Raw genomic sequence first — 16,538 nt, forward strand, 5'->3', positions numbered from 1 at the left:
CCAGAGGGTCCCGCGCCAGCTGACCGCCCACTCCCACTGCCTTGCTGGACCCAGCTGGAAGTGCTGCCTTCGTCTTCCCTTGATCCTGAGGCGGGGTCGGCTAGCTGGTATCCACACCGCGTACTCCATGCAGCCAGGTCACGGAGGAGGGAGTGGGAGGAGAGGCCCGGAGCCCTGCGGGGCCCATGGCCCCAGGAACAGAACTGTGACGAGAAACACAGTAGAGCTCTGTGGCTTCAAGGTGGAGGTCCAGGAGAGCAGGGAATCTTTCTGTCTGACTGAAAAGGGGGTCCCATGGCAGGACTAACAGGCACACCTGACCCCCGTGATAAGCACCACCGATGGGGGCATCCTCGGGACCTGAGGAGCTGGAGGTGGGATCCCTGTTCAAGGTGAACTGCAGACCACGCATTTGCAGGCCAATTGTCAGGATGTCCTTCCAGAGCAGACGAGAAATGGTTATCTCCATCTTGCAAACCAGATGCCAAGAGTGGGCAGAACCCAAGGAATTGGGAAAGTCCTGGCTCCAGCGCAGGAGGGCCAGGGCTGGGTGGCCTGTCCTTTGGTCCTTTGTTTGGTTCTGGAGCACCTGAAAGGACCTTCATGGCGTGTTCTCAGTGGGGTGCATGGGGCTCATAACGACACAGTGAGCAGTGCCAGACAGATGCTGTCTACCAGCTGGGCCCACAGCAGGAGGCCTCCTTCCTCTCTATGCCTGAGGGACCAGACCTCCCTGTCCCTGAACTCCCGAGACAGCCCGGAGTATGGTACATGCTAATCAACTAACAAATACTGCCGAACTGAACTGAGCTGCTCTCTGCCTGTGTGGGAGGAGGAGACGGCGCCTCCCAACAGGCCAACCTGGCGCTCTTAGAGAAGGGTGCACTAGGGCATGCTGACTGCATCTTGCTGGTCAGCTGACCAGGGGCCCCAGGTGAGACGCACGTGAGACAGGTGCTCAGTGCTGGGAGAACAACCCCCCAACCAGAGCTGTCATCCTTGGGGCTCACCAGAGGGAGTAGCAGAGGGAGGAAACCGTCCCTCCAAACCTGCAGCTTCCCAGCACTGCCCCCTCTGCCTGCCTGAGACCAGCGGCCCACCGTTCTCCCAGCCTGCCGCACAAGACCTGGCGGCCATCCTCGGGTCACTGCCTGGCTCAGCAGTAATGTGGTACAGGCAGAGCCTTTCAAGAGCGCCAACCAGAGCCCACCCTCTTCAGTGGCTCAGGAGGCCAGCATAGCCCCAGGACACTCACCGCGCATCTAGAAACCGGGAACGCAGGATCATGACGGCCTCGCACGTGCTCTGCTTGAGCTGCATCTGGATGGAGCTGAACTTGCGGTGGATGATGCTGACCATCCGCTCGATCTCCTTTGGGGAAATGGGCCTGGTCCGGCTCTGCTCTCGCAGGAGGTTCATCACGTGGGTAGTGAACTCATTGCAGGCCTGAAATGGAGAGCACAGGTGGTCCTGAGGGCCCAGGCAGGCCCGCGTGGTGGAGCTGGGCCACTCTGCTACGAACCTGTGCAAGTGGAGGAAACTAGGAGAGCACGGCATCTTGTCGAGTAGATGGTGGGATAAATGACTGCCTGGAATTCCTTTTAGCTCAGAGGCCCCGGGTTTTGGCCATGATTTCAATTATTTAAGGGAAAAGAAAATCCTTAATTGATTTTTTTCCTGGACTTTGCTACAGTGAAAGGTGAGAACGTAAATGCTGGTATAAAACTCACTGCACCACCCTTGGCCCCAGGGCCAGCCACAGTGAGAGCTGGGGTCAAAGGTATCGGGAGCTCTCTGCCTTGTTCATTATCTATGATGTGGTATAGCTTCCAAATATTCAATTTTGGGATGCATAAATAACCCAAAGAGTTCAAGAGGAATCACAGAATTAAAAGCTTCAGAGACTCTGGGAGATTTCCCGTCAGCCATTTCCAGTTTCACTCCAACCCCCACACTCTCAGCCTCCTTCTGAGTCTGACCCCAGGGACTTCTAAGAATGACATCACAACAAGGGTTGGAGGACCCAGGATCCTCTCAGGTTAGAGAACAAAATACCACCAGCCTGGAAGGAAGACTGGAAATCCAATTTCTCTACCTCCTTACTTTACAATTGGAAACTGTGGCCCAGAGCGGCAAAGGGACTTTTCCAAAGGCCCACAATAAGGAAAGCGAGGCAGAAGCAGGGCCCCAATGCCTCATGTCACGGGCCAGAGGCTCACAGCCCCTCTTGACCCTCTGTAGACAGGGCCCTTCGCTGGCATCCACAGTTTGGTTTCTTTAGCTGAACAGTTAATAAAACATCTCTTCACAGTTTAACTCGGTGACGCTGTGACGCTGTGACACTGTACTAGATCTGTAATGAGAAAGCTCAAGAGACCTGAACTCAAAGGCCCCAAGTCAGCATTAACAGCAAAGCACCCTTAATGTCGGCCACGCTGCGCTGCGCTTGCTGCTGCTGCCCAAAGGCCTCCGCACGCGCCAACGGTGCAATGAGGACATAGTGGTGCGCATTCTGTTCACCTAAGGAAGACGTCCAGCTTGACTGGCCAGGCAGCTGCAGACGCACCCCCTGGGCTGGGTCTGCACTGGAGAGCAGCAGCCTCTGGGAGCGCTTGAGGAATCCTTGCACTGTGCAGGCCTCTGCATGCCCGCGAGCCTGGCTCTGCCCATTCCTAACCCTTTGGCATGTCCAGTTGTGCCGGGCTCCACCTGCAAGTGGAGCAAATCGGTCACCTGGCCTCGGAGGGGCTGTGAGAGCGCAGGCTGCCCGTTCCCTGCCCTGACGCTCAGGTGGGGTGGGATCACAGAGAGGCCCTCAACCTCTCTGAGCGCCTTCCTCCTTCCTGGTGAACTGGGTGACAGCCTGGGAGGGTGTGGCAGAGTAAATGGGTCTCTCTCTGTGTGCCTGGCCCTACAAAGTCCTGGCACAACTATGGCTTCAACACAGAGTCCTTGGAAACCCAGTCGACCACTGTGGCCGGCTCCAGGCTCCCTCCTGGGGGAAATAGGAGTGTGATGAACACCGGCCTCCCTTCCACGTGCCGGCTGGGACCCATGCAGAGCTGAGGAAAGCGTGATACAAACACGAGACCTGTCCTAGCAGCTTTCCCCAGCCAACCTCGGTCCCAGAACTGAGGGAAACTGCACATGGCTGCCAGTGAGCTGCACCCCAGGGGCCAAGCAGAGTGAGGGAGGCACAGGCTGGAGGAACAGCCGTCCATGGGCTGAGGCCCCCACCCGGCTTCAGAGACTGCCAGGGAGGAGGGGTGGGGGCACGTCAAGTGCCCCAGCTCTCAGCGGGGGACACAGTGCTGCTGGCCAATCTGTGCTTCCCTGGGGTCTAGTTAGGGTGCTTCCCCAGGCCTTCCTGCTCTGCAGTGAGCAGGCCCTGGAGACTGTGCACAGCCCTGCCTGGGTTCCCCACAGGGGGCTGCTTCCGGGAGGTCAGGTGGTCTCAACTCCATGGGGTGCCAGCATCTGGGCTACAAGCAGCAAGTTAGTAGAGCCCTCCCAGACCCAGGGTTTCCACGGCAGACTCAGGAGGAAGGACACCGGACGCCTGCCCCCACTCCCTCCCAGGGCACAGGAGGCTCTAAAAGGCTCCGGGTTCTAGCATGAGGAAGGTCTGGGAAGAGCAACCAGAGAAGATGGTCTTCAGGGAGACCCGCAGCAGAGGTCAAGCTGAATCCTGCTCTCCAGCCTCCAGGCCTCCCGCCTCTCCCTCCACTCCTTCCACTGTCCCCACCAAAAACAAGAGGGATCTTGGGGGCTGCTTAGCCGTGCACCTAGTAAACCCAGAGCAGCTCAGCATCGAGATGGAGCTCGCCAGCGGCGTTGTTTACAAAACCTGGAGGATCCTGCAAAGCTGCCAGAGGATCATTTTCACAAACAGCCCTGAAAATACGTTCAGGCTCCTGGCTTCAAGGTTCTGCTACCCCAACATGCCACCAGCAGCACCTGCTGAAATTGCCCTCCTGCAGCCCCACTCCACAGACAGAACCCTCTTCCACTCCACTGAAAGCCTGCAGAAGCTTCTGTACTTAACAGCCTCTGGTGAAACCCTGCTCAGCCTCGGACTCCGAGGAGGGCTGTGACAGCCGACTTCCTGTGGTCATCTGCCACCACCATTCCCCAAACAAAATGAAATCCAGGCGTCATCTGGTAAACCACAGACCTGGCAATTCCGTACCGGAGCCAGTAGGCCACAGGGTGATGTTCTACTGGACCAGGGTGTCCTGCTTTTACAAAGGCCCATGAGGAGTTGTTACAGAAGACACATCTCAGACACACCAGATTCTCCATAACCTGCTACTTCCCATCATTAACAACAGCCGATTCTAATAAATTATTAAGCAGAAAGTGCCCCTGCAAATAAGGAAAGGTGGCTTCGGTGCTTTCTAAAACAGTAAATACCAACAGCTACCATGACATGCCTACAGTTTGCTCGGTGTCTAGGGGCTCTTCTTATGTTTCTAACTTCTAACATCTCTATTATTTAGAATAGGTCAGTGCCGGGAAAAGTTCCTCCAGAGAACGCCTCTGTACCCGCCTGCCTTGGGTGCCAGCATCTAGCCCAGGAAATCACAGAGGGGACAAGACATCCCACTGTTCTAGGTGCAGCCATGTATCCCAGAGGGTGCCCTGGTCAAGGGTCAGCCCCAGAGCTCAGGGCGCTCTGACTGGACATGGGACCAGGCACTTTCTGACCTCTGACCTCCCCTTCCTACCCTACATGGAAATGTGATGGCACCTCCTGTCCAGGTCCCCAACCCCAGAACGGCCTGGAGGAGCCAGGGCAGCCAAGTCAGCCCCAGGGCAGCCATGGGATTGGTGGTTGGGACACGCTCCTGCTGACAGTTTTACTCATTCACAGGACAATGGAGGGACCAAGAAGGGTCTGTCTCCTGAGCTAGACACAGCCAGCTCCCAGCCCCTTCCAACCTGGCACGCTCCCATCCCCAGAGCGAGGACCCACTTGGCTCTTCCAGCGCCTCCCGTGATTGGCAGGAGTGTGAGGTCAGGCCAGAGGCCAGGTGTCCTGGTGGAGGTGTAGAAGAATCCTGAGGAAGGAGAACCAAGGCCAGACCGTCTCCAGGGCAGCAGGGCAGCCCAGTTCCAGCCTGGTGGGGAAGCTGGGTGAGCCGAGAAGCTCTGAATGCTGGGATCCGGGGATGTCTGCCGAGGCAGCGCCGTGCCGAGATCATGGGGGTGGCGCTCCGGGCCTTGGCTGGCCTGCTCTCATCCCTCCTTTGCCCTCCACCCGGAGGCCTGCATTGACCCTGGTGGCTTTGGGCTTCACAGCAGTCTTTCCACCCAGCAGGGGGGACTTTGTAGAAGTCTATTTCAAGGGGGATAGGAGTATTATAATGAAACTTTCTCCATTTTAAATTTTAAAATGCCTATTTCTATTTTAAAATTTAAATTTTCTATAAAGTTTCATTTGCCTCCCACCTAGACAGTCCTGCGTGGGCTGCAGGGGGTTTTCTACCTTTGGCTCTTCCTCCCTTTTCTATTTTGATCCATAAAAATTAAGGAACAGAACATCTAATACTTGGTGGGAGGAAGTTCACGTAGAACTTCAGTACCACGTGTGTCCAAGAGGTGGCCGCAGATGTGGCCGCTGAAGGACAGGCACAGGCCTGATGCCACAGCTTCCTGAGAGAGGAAATGGTGTGAGGTCACTCTGCCCCGGCTGTCCAGCAGAGCTCTGCGTGACCAGGACACCACATTTGCACACGGTGCTCTAGAGCCTTTCCTGCCCTCCCTTGGAGGGATGTGCAGGGTCCTTCACCTGTGGGACGGCTAATGTCCTTCACCTGTGGGACGGCTAATGTCCTTCACCTGTGGGACAGTGAATGTCCTTCACCTGTGGGACTGTGATGTCCTTCACCTGTGGGACTGTGAATGTCCTTCACCTGTGGGACTGTGAATGTCCTTCACCTGTGGGACTGTGAGTGTCCTTCACCTGTGGAACTGCGAATGTCCTTCACCTGTGGGACTGTGAGTGTCCTTCACCTGTGGGACTGTGAATGTCCTTCACCTGTGGGACTGTGAATGTCCTTCACCTGTGGGACAGCTAATGTCCTTCACCTGTGGGACTGTGAATGTCCTTCACCTGTGGGACTGTGAATGTCCTTCACCTGTGGGACTGTGAATGTCCTTCACCTGTGGGACTGTGAATGTCCTTCACCTGTGGGACAGCTAATGTCCTTCACCTGTGGGACTGTGAGTGTCCTTCACCTGTGGGACTGTGAGTGTCCTTCACCTGTGGGACTGTGAATGTCCTTCACCTGTGGGACTGTGAATGTCCTTCACCTGTGGGACTGTGAATGTCCTTCACCTGTGGGACTGTGAATGTCCTTCACCTGTGGGACTGTGAGTGTCCTTCACCTGTGGAACTGCGAATGTCCTTCACCTGTGGGACTGTGAGTGTCCTTCACCTGTGGGACTGTGAATGTCCTTCACCTGTGGGACAGCTAATGTCCTTCACCTGTGGGACTGTGAATGTCCTTCACCTGTGGGACTGTGAATGTCCTTCACCTGTGGGACTGTGAATGTCCTTCACCTGTGGGACTGTGAGTGTCCTTCACCTGTGGGACTGTGAATGTCCTTCACCTGTGGGACAGTGAATGTCCTTCACCTGTGGGACTGTGAATGTCCTTCACCTGTGGGACTGTGAATGTCCTTCACCTGTGGGACTGTGAATGTCCTTCACCTGTGGGACTGTGAATGTCCTTCACCTGTGGGACTGTGAATGTCCTTCACCTGTGGGACTGTGAATGTCCTTCACCTGTGGGACAGCTAATGTCCTTCACCTGTGGGACTGTGAGTGTCCTTCACCTGTGGGACTGTGAATGTCCTTCACCTGTGGGACAGTGAATGTCCTTCACCTGTGGGACTGTGAATGTCCTTCACCTGTGGGACTGTGAATGTCCTTCACCTGTGGGACTGTGAATGTCCTTCACCTGTGGGACGGCTAATGTCCTTCACCTGTGGGACTGTGAGTGTCCTTCACCTGTGGGACTGTGAATGTCCTTCACCTGTGGGACAGCTAATGTCCTTCACCTGTGGGACTGTGAGTGTCCTTCACCTGTGGGACTGTGAATGTCCTTCACCTGTGGGACGGCTAATGTCCTTCACCTGTGGGACTGTGAGTGTCCTTCACCTGTGGGACAGTGAATGTCCTTCACCTGTGGGACAGTGAATGTCCTTCACCTGTGGGACTGTGAATGTCCTTCACCTGTGGGACTGTGAATGTCCTTCACCTGTGGAACTGCGAATGTCCTTCACCTGTGGGACTGTGAGTGTCCTTCACCTGTGGGACTGTGAATGTCCTTCACCTGTGGGACAGCTAATGTCCTTCACCTGTGGGACTGTGAGTGTCCTTCACCTGTGGGACTGTGAATGTCCTTCACCTGTGGAACAGTGAATGTCCTTCACCTGTGGGACAGTGAATGTCCTTCACCTATGGGACAGTGAATGTCCTTCACCTGTGGGACAGCTAATGTCCTTCACCTGTGGGACTGTGAATGTCCTTCACCTGTGGGACAGTGAATGTCCTTCACCTGTGGGACAGCGAATGTCCTTCACCTGTGGGACAGCTAATGTCCTTCACCTGTGGGACAGTGAATGTCCTTCACCTGTGGGACTGTGAATGTCCTTCACCTGTGGGACTGTGAATGTCCTTCACCTGTGGGACTGTGAATGTCCTTCACCTGTGGGACTGTGAGTGTCCTTCACCTGTGGGACAGTGAATGTCCTTCACCTGTGGGACAGTGAATGTCCTTCACCTGTGGGACAGCTAATGTCCTTCACCTGTGGGACAGTGAATGTCCTTCACCTGTGGGACTGCGAATGTCCTTCACCTGTGGGACTGTGAGTGTCCTTCACCTGTGGGACAGTGAATGTCCTTCACCTGTGGGACTGTGAATGTCCTTCACCTGTGGGACTGTGAATGTCCTTCACCTGTGGGACAGCTAATGTCCTTCACCTGTGGGACAGTGAATGTCCTTCACCTGTGGGACTGTGAATGTCCTTCACCTGTGGGACTGTGAATGTCCTTCACCTGTGGGACTGTGAATGTCCTTCACCTGTGGAACTGCGAATGTCCTTCACCTGTGGGACTGTGAGTGTCCTTCACCTGTGGGACTGTGAATGTCCTTCACCTGTGGGACGGCTAATGTCCTTCACCTGTGGGACTGTGAATGTCCTTCACCTGTGGGACTGTGAATGTCCTTCACCTGTGGGACAGCTAATGTCCTTCACCTGTGGGACTGTGAATGTCCTTCACCTGTGGGACAGTGAATGTCCTTCACCTGTGGGACTGTGAATGTCCTTCACCTGTGGGACTGTGAATGTCCTTCACCTGTGGGACAGTGAATGTCCTTCACCTCTGGGACTGTGAATGTCCTTCACCTGTGGGACTGTGAATGTCCTTCACCTGTGGGACTGTGAATGTCCTTCACCTGTGGGACTGTGAATGTCCTTCACCTGTGGGACAGCTAATGTCCTTCACCTGTGGGACTGTGAATGTCCTTCACCTGTGGGACAGTGAATGTCCTTCACCTCTGGGACTGTGAATGTCCTTCACCTGTGGGACTGTGAATGTCCTTCACCTGTGGAACTGCGAATGTCCTTCACCTGTGGGACTGTGAGTGTCCTTCACCTGTGGGACTGTGAATGTCCTTCACCTGTGGGACGGCTAATGTCCTTCACCTGTGGGACAGCTAATGTCCTTCACCTGTGGGACTGTGAATGTCCTTCACCTGTGGGACTGTGAGTGTCCTTCACCTGTGGGACTGTGAATGTCCTTCACCTGTGGGACAGTGAATGTCCTTCACCTGTGGGACTGTGAATGTCCTTCACCTGTGGGACTGTGAATGTCCTTCACCTGTGGAACTGCGAATGTCCTTCACCTGTGGGACTGTGAGTGTCCTTCACCTGTGGGACTGTGAATGTCCTTCACCTGTGGGACTGTGAATGTCCTTCACCTGTGGGACAGCTAATGTCCTTCACCTGTGGGACTGTGAATGTCCTTCACCTGTGGGACTGTGAGTGTCCTTCACCTGTGGGACTGTGAATGTCCTTCACCTGTGGGACAGTGAATGTCCTTCACCTGTGGGACTGTGAATGTCCTTCACCTGTGGGACTGTGAATGTCCTTCACCTGTGGAACTGCGAATGTCCTTCACCTGTGGGACTGTGAGTGTCCTTCACCTGTGGGACTGTGAATGTCCTTCACCTGTGGGACAGTGAATGTCCTTCACCTGTGGGACTGTGAATGTCCTTCACCTGTGGGACTGTGAATGTCCTTCACCTGTGGAACTGCGAATGTCCTTCACCTGTGGGACTGTGAATGTCCTTCACCTGTGGAACTGTGAATGTCCTTCACCTGTGGGACAGTGAATGTCCTTCACCTGTGGGACTGTGAGTGTCCTTCACCTGTGGGACTGTGAGTGTCCTTCACCTGTGGGACTGTGAATGTCCTTCACCTGTGGGACTGTGAATGTCCTTCACCTGTGGGACAGCTAATGTCCTTCACCTGTGGGACAGCTAATGTCCTTCACCTGTGGGACTGTGAATGTCCTTCACCTGTGGGACAGTGAATGTCCTTCACCTCTGGGACTGTGAATGTCCTTCACCTGTGGGACTGTGAATGTCCTTCACCTGTGGAACTGCGAATGTCCTTCACCTGTGGGACTGTGAGTGTCCTTCACCTGTGGGACTGTGAATGTCCTTCACCTGTGGGACTGTGAATGTCCTTCACCTGTGGGACTGTGAATGTCCTTCACCTGTGGGACAGCTAATGTCCTTCACCTGTGGGACTGTGAATGTCCTTCACCTGTGGGACAGTGAATGTCCTTCACCTCTGGGACTGTGAATGTCCTTCACCTGTGGGACAGTGAATGTCCTTCACCTCTGGGACTGTGAATGTCCTTCACCTGTGGGACAGTGAATGTCCTTCACCTGTGGGACTGTGAATGTCCTTCACCTGTGGGACTGTGAGTGTCCTTCACCTGTGGGACTGTGAATGTCCTTCACCTGTGGGACTGTGAATGTCCTTCACCTGTGGGACTGTGAATGTCCTTCACCTGTGGGACAGCTAATGTCCTTCACCTGTGGGACTGTGAATGTCCTTCACCTGTGGGACAGTGAATGTCCTTCACCTGTGGGACTGTGAATGTCCTTCACCTGTGGGACAGTGAATGTCCTTCACCTCTGGGACTGTGAATGTCCTTCACCTGTGGGACAGTGAATGTCCTTCACCTGTGGGACTGTGAATGTCCTTCACCTGTGGGACAGCTAATGTCCTTCACCTGTGGGACTGTGAATGTCCTTCACCTGTGGGACTGTGAATGTCCTTCACCTGTGGGACTGTGAGTGTCCTTCACCTGTGGGACTGTGAATGTCCTTCACCTGTGGGACTGTGAATGTCCTTCACCTGTGGGACTGTGAATGTCCTTCACCTGTGGGACAGCTAATGTCCTTCACCTGTGGGACTGTGAATGTCCTTCACCTGTGGGACAGTGAATGTCCTTCACCTCTGGGACTGTGAATGTCCTTCACCTGTGGGACTGTGAATGTCCTTCACCTGTGGAACTGCGAATGTCCTTCACCTGTGGGACTGTGAGTGTCCTTCACCTGTGGGACTGTGAATGTCCTTCACCTGTGGGACTGTGAATGTCCTTCACCTGTGGGACTGTGAGTGTCCTTCACCTGTGGGACTGTGAGTGTCCTTCACCTGTGGGACTGTGAATGTCCTTCACCTGTGGGACTGTGAATGTCCTTCACCTGTGGGACTGTGAATGTCCTTCACCTGTGGGACAGCTAATGTCCTTCACCTGTGGGACTGTGAGTGTCCTTCACCTGTGGGACAGTGAATGTCCTTCACCTGTGGGACTGTGAATGTCCTTCACCTGTGGGACTGTGAATGTCCTTCACCTGTGGGACTGTGAATGTCCTTCACCTGTGGAACTGTGAATGTCCTTCACCTGTGGGACAGTGAATGTCCTTCACCTGTGGGACTGTGAATGTCCTTCACCTGTGGGACTGTGAATGTCCTTCACCTGTGGGACGGCTAATGTCCTTCACCTGTGGGACTGTGAATGTCCTTCACCTGTGGGACTGTGAATGTCCTTCACCTGTGGGACTGTGAATGTCCTTCACCTGTGGGACAGTGAATGTCCTTCACCTGTGGGACAGCTAATGTCCTTCACCTGTGGGACGGCTAATGTCCTTCACCTGTGGGACTGTGAATGTCCTTCACCTGTGGGACTGTGAATGTCCTTCACCTGTGGGACAGCTAATGTCCTTCACCTGTGGGACTGTGAATGTCCTTCACCTGTGGGACTGTGAATGTCCTTCACCTGTGGGACTGTGAATGTCCTTCACCTGTGGGACAGCTAATGTCCTTCACCTGTGGGACTGTGAGTGTCCTTCACCTGTGGGACAGTGAATGTCCTTCACCTGTGGGACTGTGAATGTCCTTCACCTGTGGGACTGTGAATGTCCTTCACCTGTGGGACTGTGAATGTCCTTCACCTGTGGGACTGTGAATGTCCTTCACCTGTGGAACTGCGAATGTCCTTCACCTGTGGGACTGTGAGTGTCCTTCACCTGTGGGACTGTGAATGTCCTTCACCTGTGGGACTGTGAATGTCCTTCACCTGTGGGACGGCTAATGTCCTTCACCTGTGGGACAGTGAATGTCCTTCACCTGTGGGACTGTGAATGTCCTTCACCTGTGGGACTGTGAATGTCCTTCACCTGTGGGACAGTGAATGTCCTTCACCTGTGGGACTGTGAATGTCCTTCACCTGTGGGATTGTGAATGTCCTTCACCTGTGGGACGGCTAATGTCCTTAACCTGTGGGACGGCTAATGTCCTTCACCTGTGGGACAGTGAATGTCCTTCACCTGTGGGACTGTGAATGTCCTTCACCTGTGGGACTGTGAATGTCCTTCACCTGTGGGACAGCAAATGTCCTTCACCTGTGGGATTGTGAGTGTCCTTCACCTGTGGGACTGTGAATGTCCTTCACCTGTGGAACTGCGAATGTCCTTCACCTGTGGGACAGCAAATGTCCTTCACCTGTGGGACTGTGAATGTCCTTCACCTGTGGGACTGTGAATGTCCTTCACCTGTGGAACTGCGAATGTCCTTCACCTGTGGGACTGTGAGTGTCCTTCACCTGTGGGACTGTGAATGTCCTTCACCTGTGGGACTGTGAATGTCCTTCACCTGTGGGACGGCTAATGTCCTTCACCTGTGGGACAGTGAATGTCCTTCACCTGTGGGACTGTGAATGTCCTTCACCTGTGGGACTGTGAATGTCCTTCACCTGTGGGACAGTGAATGTCCTTCACCTGTGGGACTGTGAATGTCCTTCACCTGTGGGACAGCTAATGTCCTTCACCTGTGGGACGGCTAATGTCCTTCACCTGTGGGACAGTGAATGTCCTTCACCTGTGGGACTGTGAATGTCCTTCACCTGTGGGACTGTGAATGTCCTTCACCTGTGGGACTGTGAATGTCCTTCACCTGTGGGACAGCTAATGTCCTTCACCTGTGGGACGGCTAATGTCCTTCACCTGTGGGACAGTGAATGTCCTTCACCTGTGGGACTGTGAATGTCCTTCACCTGTGGGACTGTGAATGTCCTTCACCTGTGGAACTGCGAATGTCCTTCACCTGTGGGACTGTGAGTGTCCTTCACCTGTGGGACTGTGAATGTCCTTCACCTGTGGGACTGTGAATGTCCTTCACCTGTGGGACGGCTAATGTCCTTCACCTGTGGGACAGTGAATGTCCTTCACCTGTGGGACTGTGAATGTCCTTCACCTGTGGGACTGTGAATGTCCTTCACCTGTGGGACTGTGAATGTCCTTCACCTGTGGGACTGTGAATGTCCTTCACCTGTGGGACAGCTAATGTCCTTCACCTGTGGAACTGCGAATGTCCTTCACCTGTGGGACTGTGAATGTCCTTCACCTGTGGGACTGTGAATGTCCTTCACCTGTGGGACGGCTAATGTCCTTCACCTGTGGGACAGCTAATGTCCTTCACCTGTGGGACTGTGAATGTCCTTCACCTGTGGGACTGTGATGTCCTTCACCTGTGGGACTGTGAGTGTCCTTCACCTGTGGGACTGTGAATGTCCTTCACCTGTGGGACTGTGAATGTCCTTCACCTGTGGGACAGCTAATGTCCTTCACCTGTGGGACTGTGAGTGTCCTTCACCTGTGGGACAGTGAATGTCCTTCACCTGTGGGACTGTGAATGTCCTTCACCTGTGGGACAGTGAATGTCCTTCACCTGTGGGACAGCTAATGTCCTTCACCTGTGGGACAGTGAATGTCCTTCACCTGTGGGACTGTGAATGTCCTTCACCTGTGGGACAGTGAATGTCCTTCACCTGTGGGACTGTGAATGTCCTTCACCTGTGGGACGGCGAATGTCCTTCACCTGTGGGACTGTGATGTCCTTCACCTGTGGGACTGTGAATGTCCTTCACCTGTGGGACAGCTAATGTCCTTCACCTGTGGGACTGTGAATGTCCTTCACCTGTGGGACTGTGAATGTCCTTCACCTGTGGGACAGTGAATGTCCTTCACCTGTGGGACTGTGAATGTCCTTCACCTGTGGGACGGCGAATGTCCTTCACCTGTGGGACTGTGAATGTCCTTCACCTGTGGGACAGCTAATGTCCTTCACCTGTGGGACTGTGAATGTCCTTCACCTGTGGGACTGTGAATGTCCTTCACCTGTGGGACTGTGAATGTCCTTCACCTGTGGGACGGCTAATGTCCTTCACCTGTGGGACGGCTAATGTCCTTCACCTGTGGGACAGTGAATGTCCTTCACCTGTGGGACAGTGAATGTCCTTCACCTGTGGGACTGTGAATGTCCTTCACCTGTGGGACAGTGAATGTCCTTCACCTGTGGGACTGTGAATGTCCTTCACCTGTGGGACTGTGAATGTCCTTCACCTGTGGGACTGTGATGTCCTTCACCTGTGGGACTGTGAATGTCCTTCACCTGTGGGACAGTGAATGTCCTTCACCTGTGGGACAGTGAATGTCCTTCACCTGTGGGACGGCTAATGTCCTTCACCTGTGGGACTGTGAATGTCCTTCACCTGTGGGACAGTGAATGTCCTTCACCTGTGGGACTGTGAATGTCCTTCACCTGTGGGACAGTGAATGTCCTTCACCTGTGGGACTGTGATGTCCTTCACCTGTGGGACTGTGAATGTCCTTCACCTGTGGGACTGTGAATGTCCTTCACCTGTGGGACGGCTAATGTCCTTCACCTGTGGGACTGTGAGTGTCCTTCACCTGTGGGACGGCTAATGTCCTTCACCTGTGGGACTGTGAATGTCCTTCACCTGTGGGACTGTGAATGTCCTTCACCTGTGGGACTGTGAATGTCCTTCACCTGTGGGACTGTGAATGTCCTTCACCTGTGGGACTGTGAATGTCCTTCACCTGTGGGACTGTGAGTGTCCTTCACCTGTGGGACAGTGAATGTCCTTCACCTGTGGGACGGCTAATGTCCTTCACCTGTGGGACTGTGAATGTCCTTCACCTGTGGGACTGTGAATGTCCTTCACCTGTGGGACTGTGAATGTCCTTCACCTGTGGGACTGTGAGTGTCCTTCACCTGTGGGACTGTGAATGTCCTTCACCTGTGGGACAGCTAATGTCCTTCACCTGTGGGACTGTGAATGTCCTTCACCTGTGGGACTGTGAATGTCCTTCACCTGTGGGACAGCTAATGTCCTTCACCTGTGGGACAGTGAATGTCCTTCACCTGTGGGACAGTGAATGTCCTTCACCTGTGGGACAGCTAATGTCCTTCACCTGTGGGACTGTGAATGTCCTTCACCTGTGGGACAGTGAATGTCCTTCACCTGTGGGACTGTGAATGTCCTTCACCTGTGGGACTGTGAATGTCCTTCACCTGTGGGACAGCTAATGTCCTTCACCTGTGGGACTGTGAATGTCCTTCACCTGTGGGACAGTGAATGTCCTTCACCTGTGGGACAGTGAATGTCCTTCACCTGTGGGACTGTGAATGTCCTTCACCTGTGGGACTGTGAATGTCCTTCACCTGTGGGACAGTGAATGTCCTTCACCTGTGGGACAGTGAATGTCCTTCACCTGTGGGACTGTGAATGTCCTTCACCTGTGGGACTGTGAATGTCCTTCACCTGTGGGACAGTGAATGTCCTTCACCTGTGGGACTGTGATGTCCTTCACCTGTGGGACTGTGAGTGTCCTTCACCTGTGGGACAGTGAATGTCCTTCACCTGTGGGACAGTGAATGTCCTTCACCTGTGGGACTGTGAATGTCCTTCACCTGTGGGACAGTGAATGTCCTTCACCTGTGGGACAGTGAATGTCCTTCACCTGTGGGACTGTGAATGTCCTTCACCTGTGGGACAGCTAATGTCCTTCACCTGTGGGACTGTGAATGTCCTTCACCTGTGGGACAGTGAATGTCCTTCACCTGTGGGACAGTGAATGTCCTTCACCTGTGGGACTGTGAATGTCCTTCACCTGTGGGACAGTGAATGTCCTTCACCTGTGGGACAGTGAATGTCCTTCACCTGTGGGACTGTGAATGTCCTTCACCTGTGGGACAGTGAATGTCCTTCACCTGTGGGACTGTGAATGTCCTTCACCTGTGGGACAGCTAATGTCCTTCACCTGTGGGACGGCTAATGTCCTTCACCTGTGGGACTGTGAATGTCCTTCACCTGTGGGACAGCTAATGTCCTTCACCTGTGGGACTGTGAATGTCCTTCACCTGTGGGACTGTGAATGTCCTTCACCTGTGGGACTGTGAATGTCCTTCACCTGTGGGACTGTGATGTCCTTCACCTGTGGGACTGTGAATGTCCTTCACCTGTGGGACAGTGAATGTCCTTCACCTGTGGGACAGTGAATGTCCTTCACCTGTGGGACTGTGAATGTCCTTCACCTGTGGGACAGCTAATGTCCTTCACCTGTGGGACGGCTAATGTCCTTCACCTGTGGGACTGTGAATGTCCTTCACCTGTGGGACAGCTAATGTCCTTCACCTGTGGGACTGTGAATGTCCTTCACCTGTGGGACTGTGAATGTCCTTCACCTGTGGGACGGCTAATGTCCTTCACCTGTGGGACTGTGAATGTCCTTCACCTGTGGGACAGTGAATGTCCTTCACCTGTGGGACAGTGAATGTCCTTCACCTGTGGGACTGTGAATGTCCTTCACCTGTGGGACAGTGAATGTCCTTCACCTGTGGGACTGTGAATGTCCTTCACCTGTGGGACTGTGAATGTCCTTCACCTGTGGGACTGTGAATGTCCTTCACCTGTGGGACAGTGAATGTCCTTCACCTGTGGGACAGTGAATGTCCTTCACCTGTGGGACTGTGAATGTCCTTCACCTGTGGGACAGCTAATGTCCTTCACCTGTGGGACGGCTAATGTCCTTCACCTGTGGGACTGTGAATGTCCTTCACCTGTGGGACAGCTAATGTCCTTCACCTGT

General features: G+C 54.0%; 1 protein-coding gene across 2 annotated transcripts in view; it reads right to left on the reverse strand.

Moving 5' to 3' along the window:
* Pbx1 (PBX homeobox 1) overlaps positions 1-16,538 on the reverse strand; it is a 258,094-nt gene that overhangs the window by 47,513 nt on the left and 194,043 nt on the right. For both annotated transcript variants that reach the window (XM_076831632.2, XM_077105078.1), the window contains exon 4: positions 1,256-1,446. In XM_076831632.2, the coding sequence (XP_076687747.2) occupies positions 1,256-1,446 (191 nt within the window). The remainder of the gene's footprint in view (positions 1-1,255; positions 1,447-16,538) is intronic.

Source organism: Callospermophilus lateralis, chromosome 13 (assembly GCF_048772815.1).
Source record: "Callospermophilus lateralis isolate mCalLat2 chromosome 13, mCalLat2.hap1, whole genome shotgun sequence".
Taxonomy (NCBI): domain Eukaryota; kingdom Metazoa; phylum Chordata; class Mammalia; order Rodentia; family Sciuridae; genus Callospermophilus; species Callospermophilus lateralis.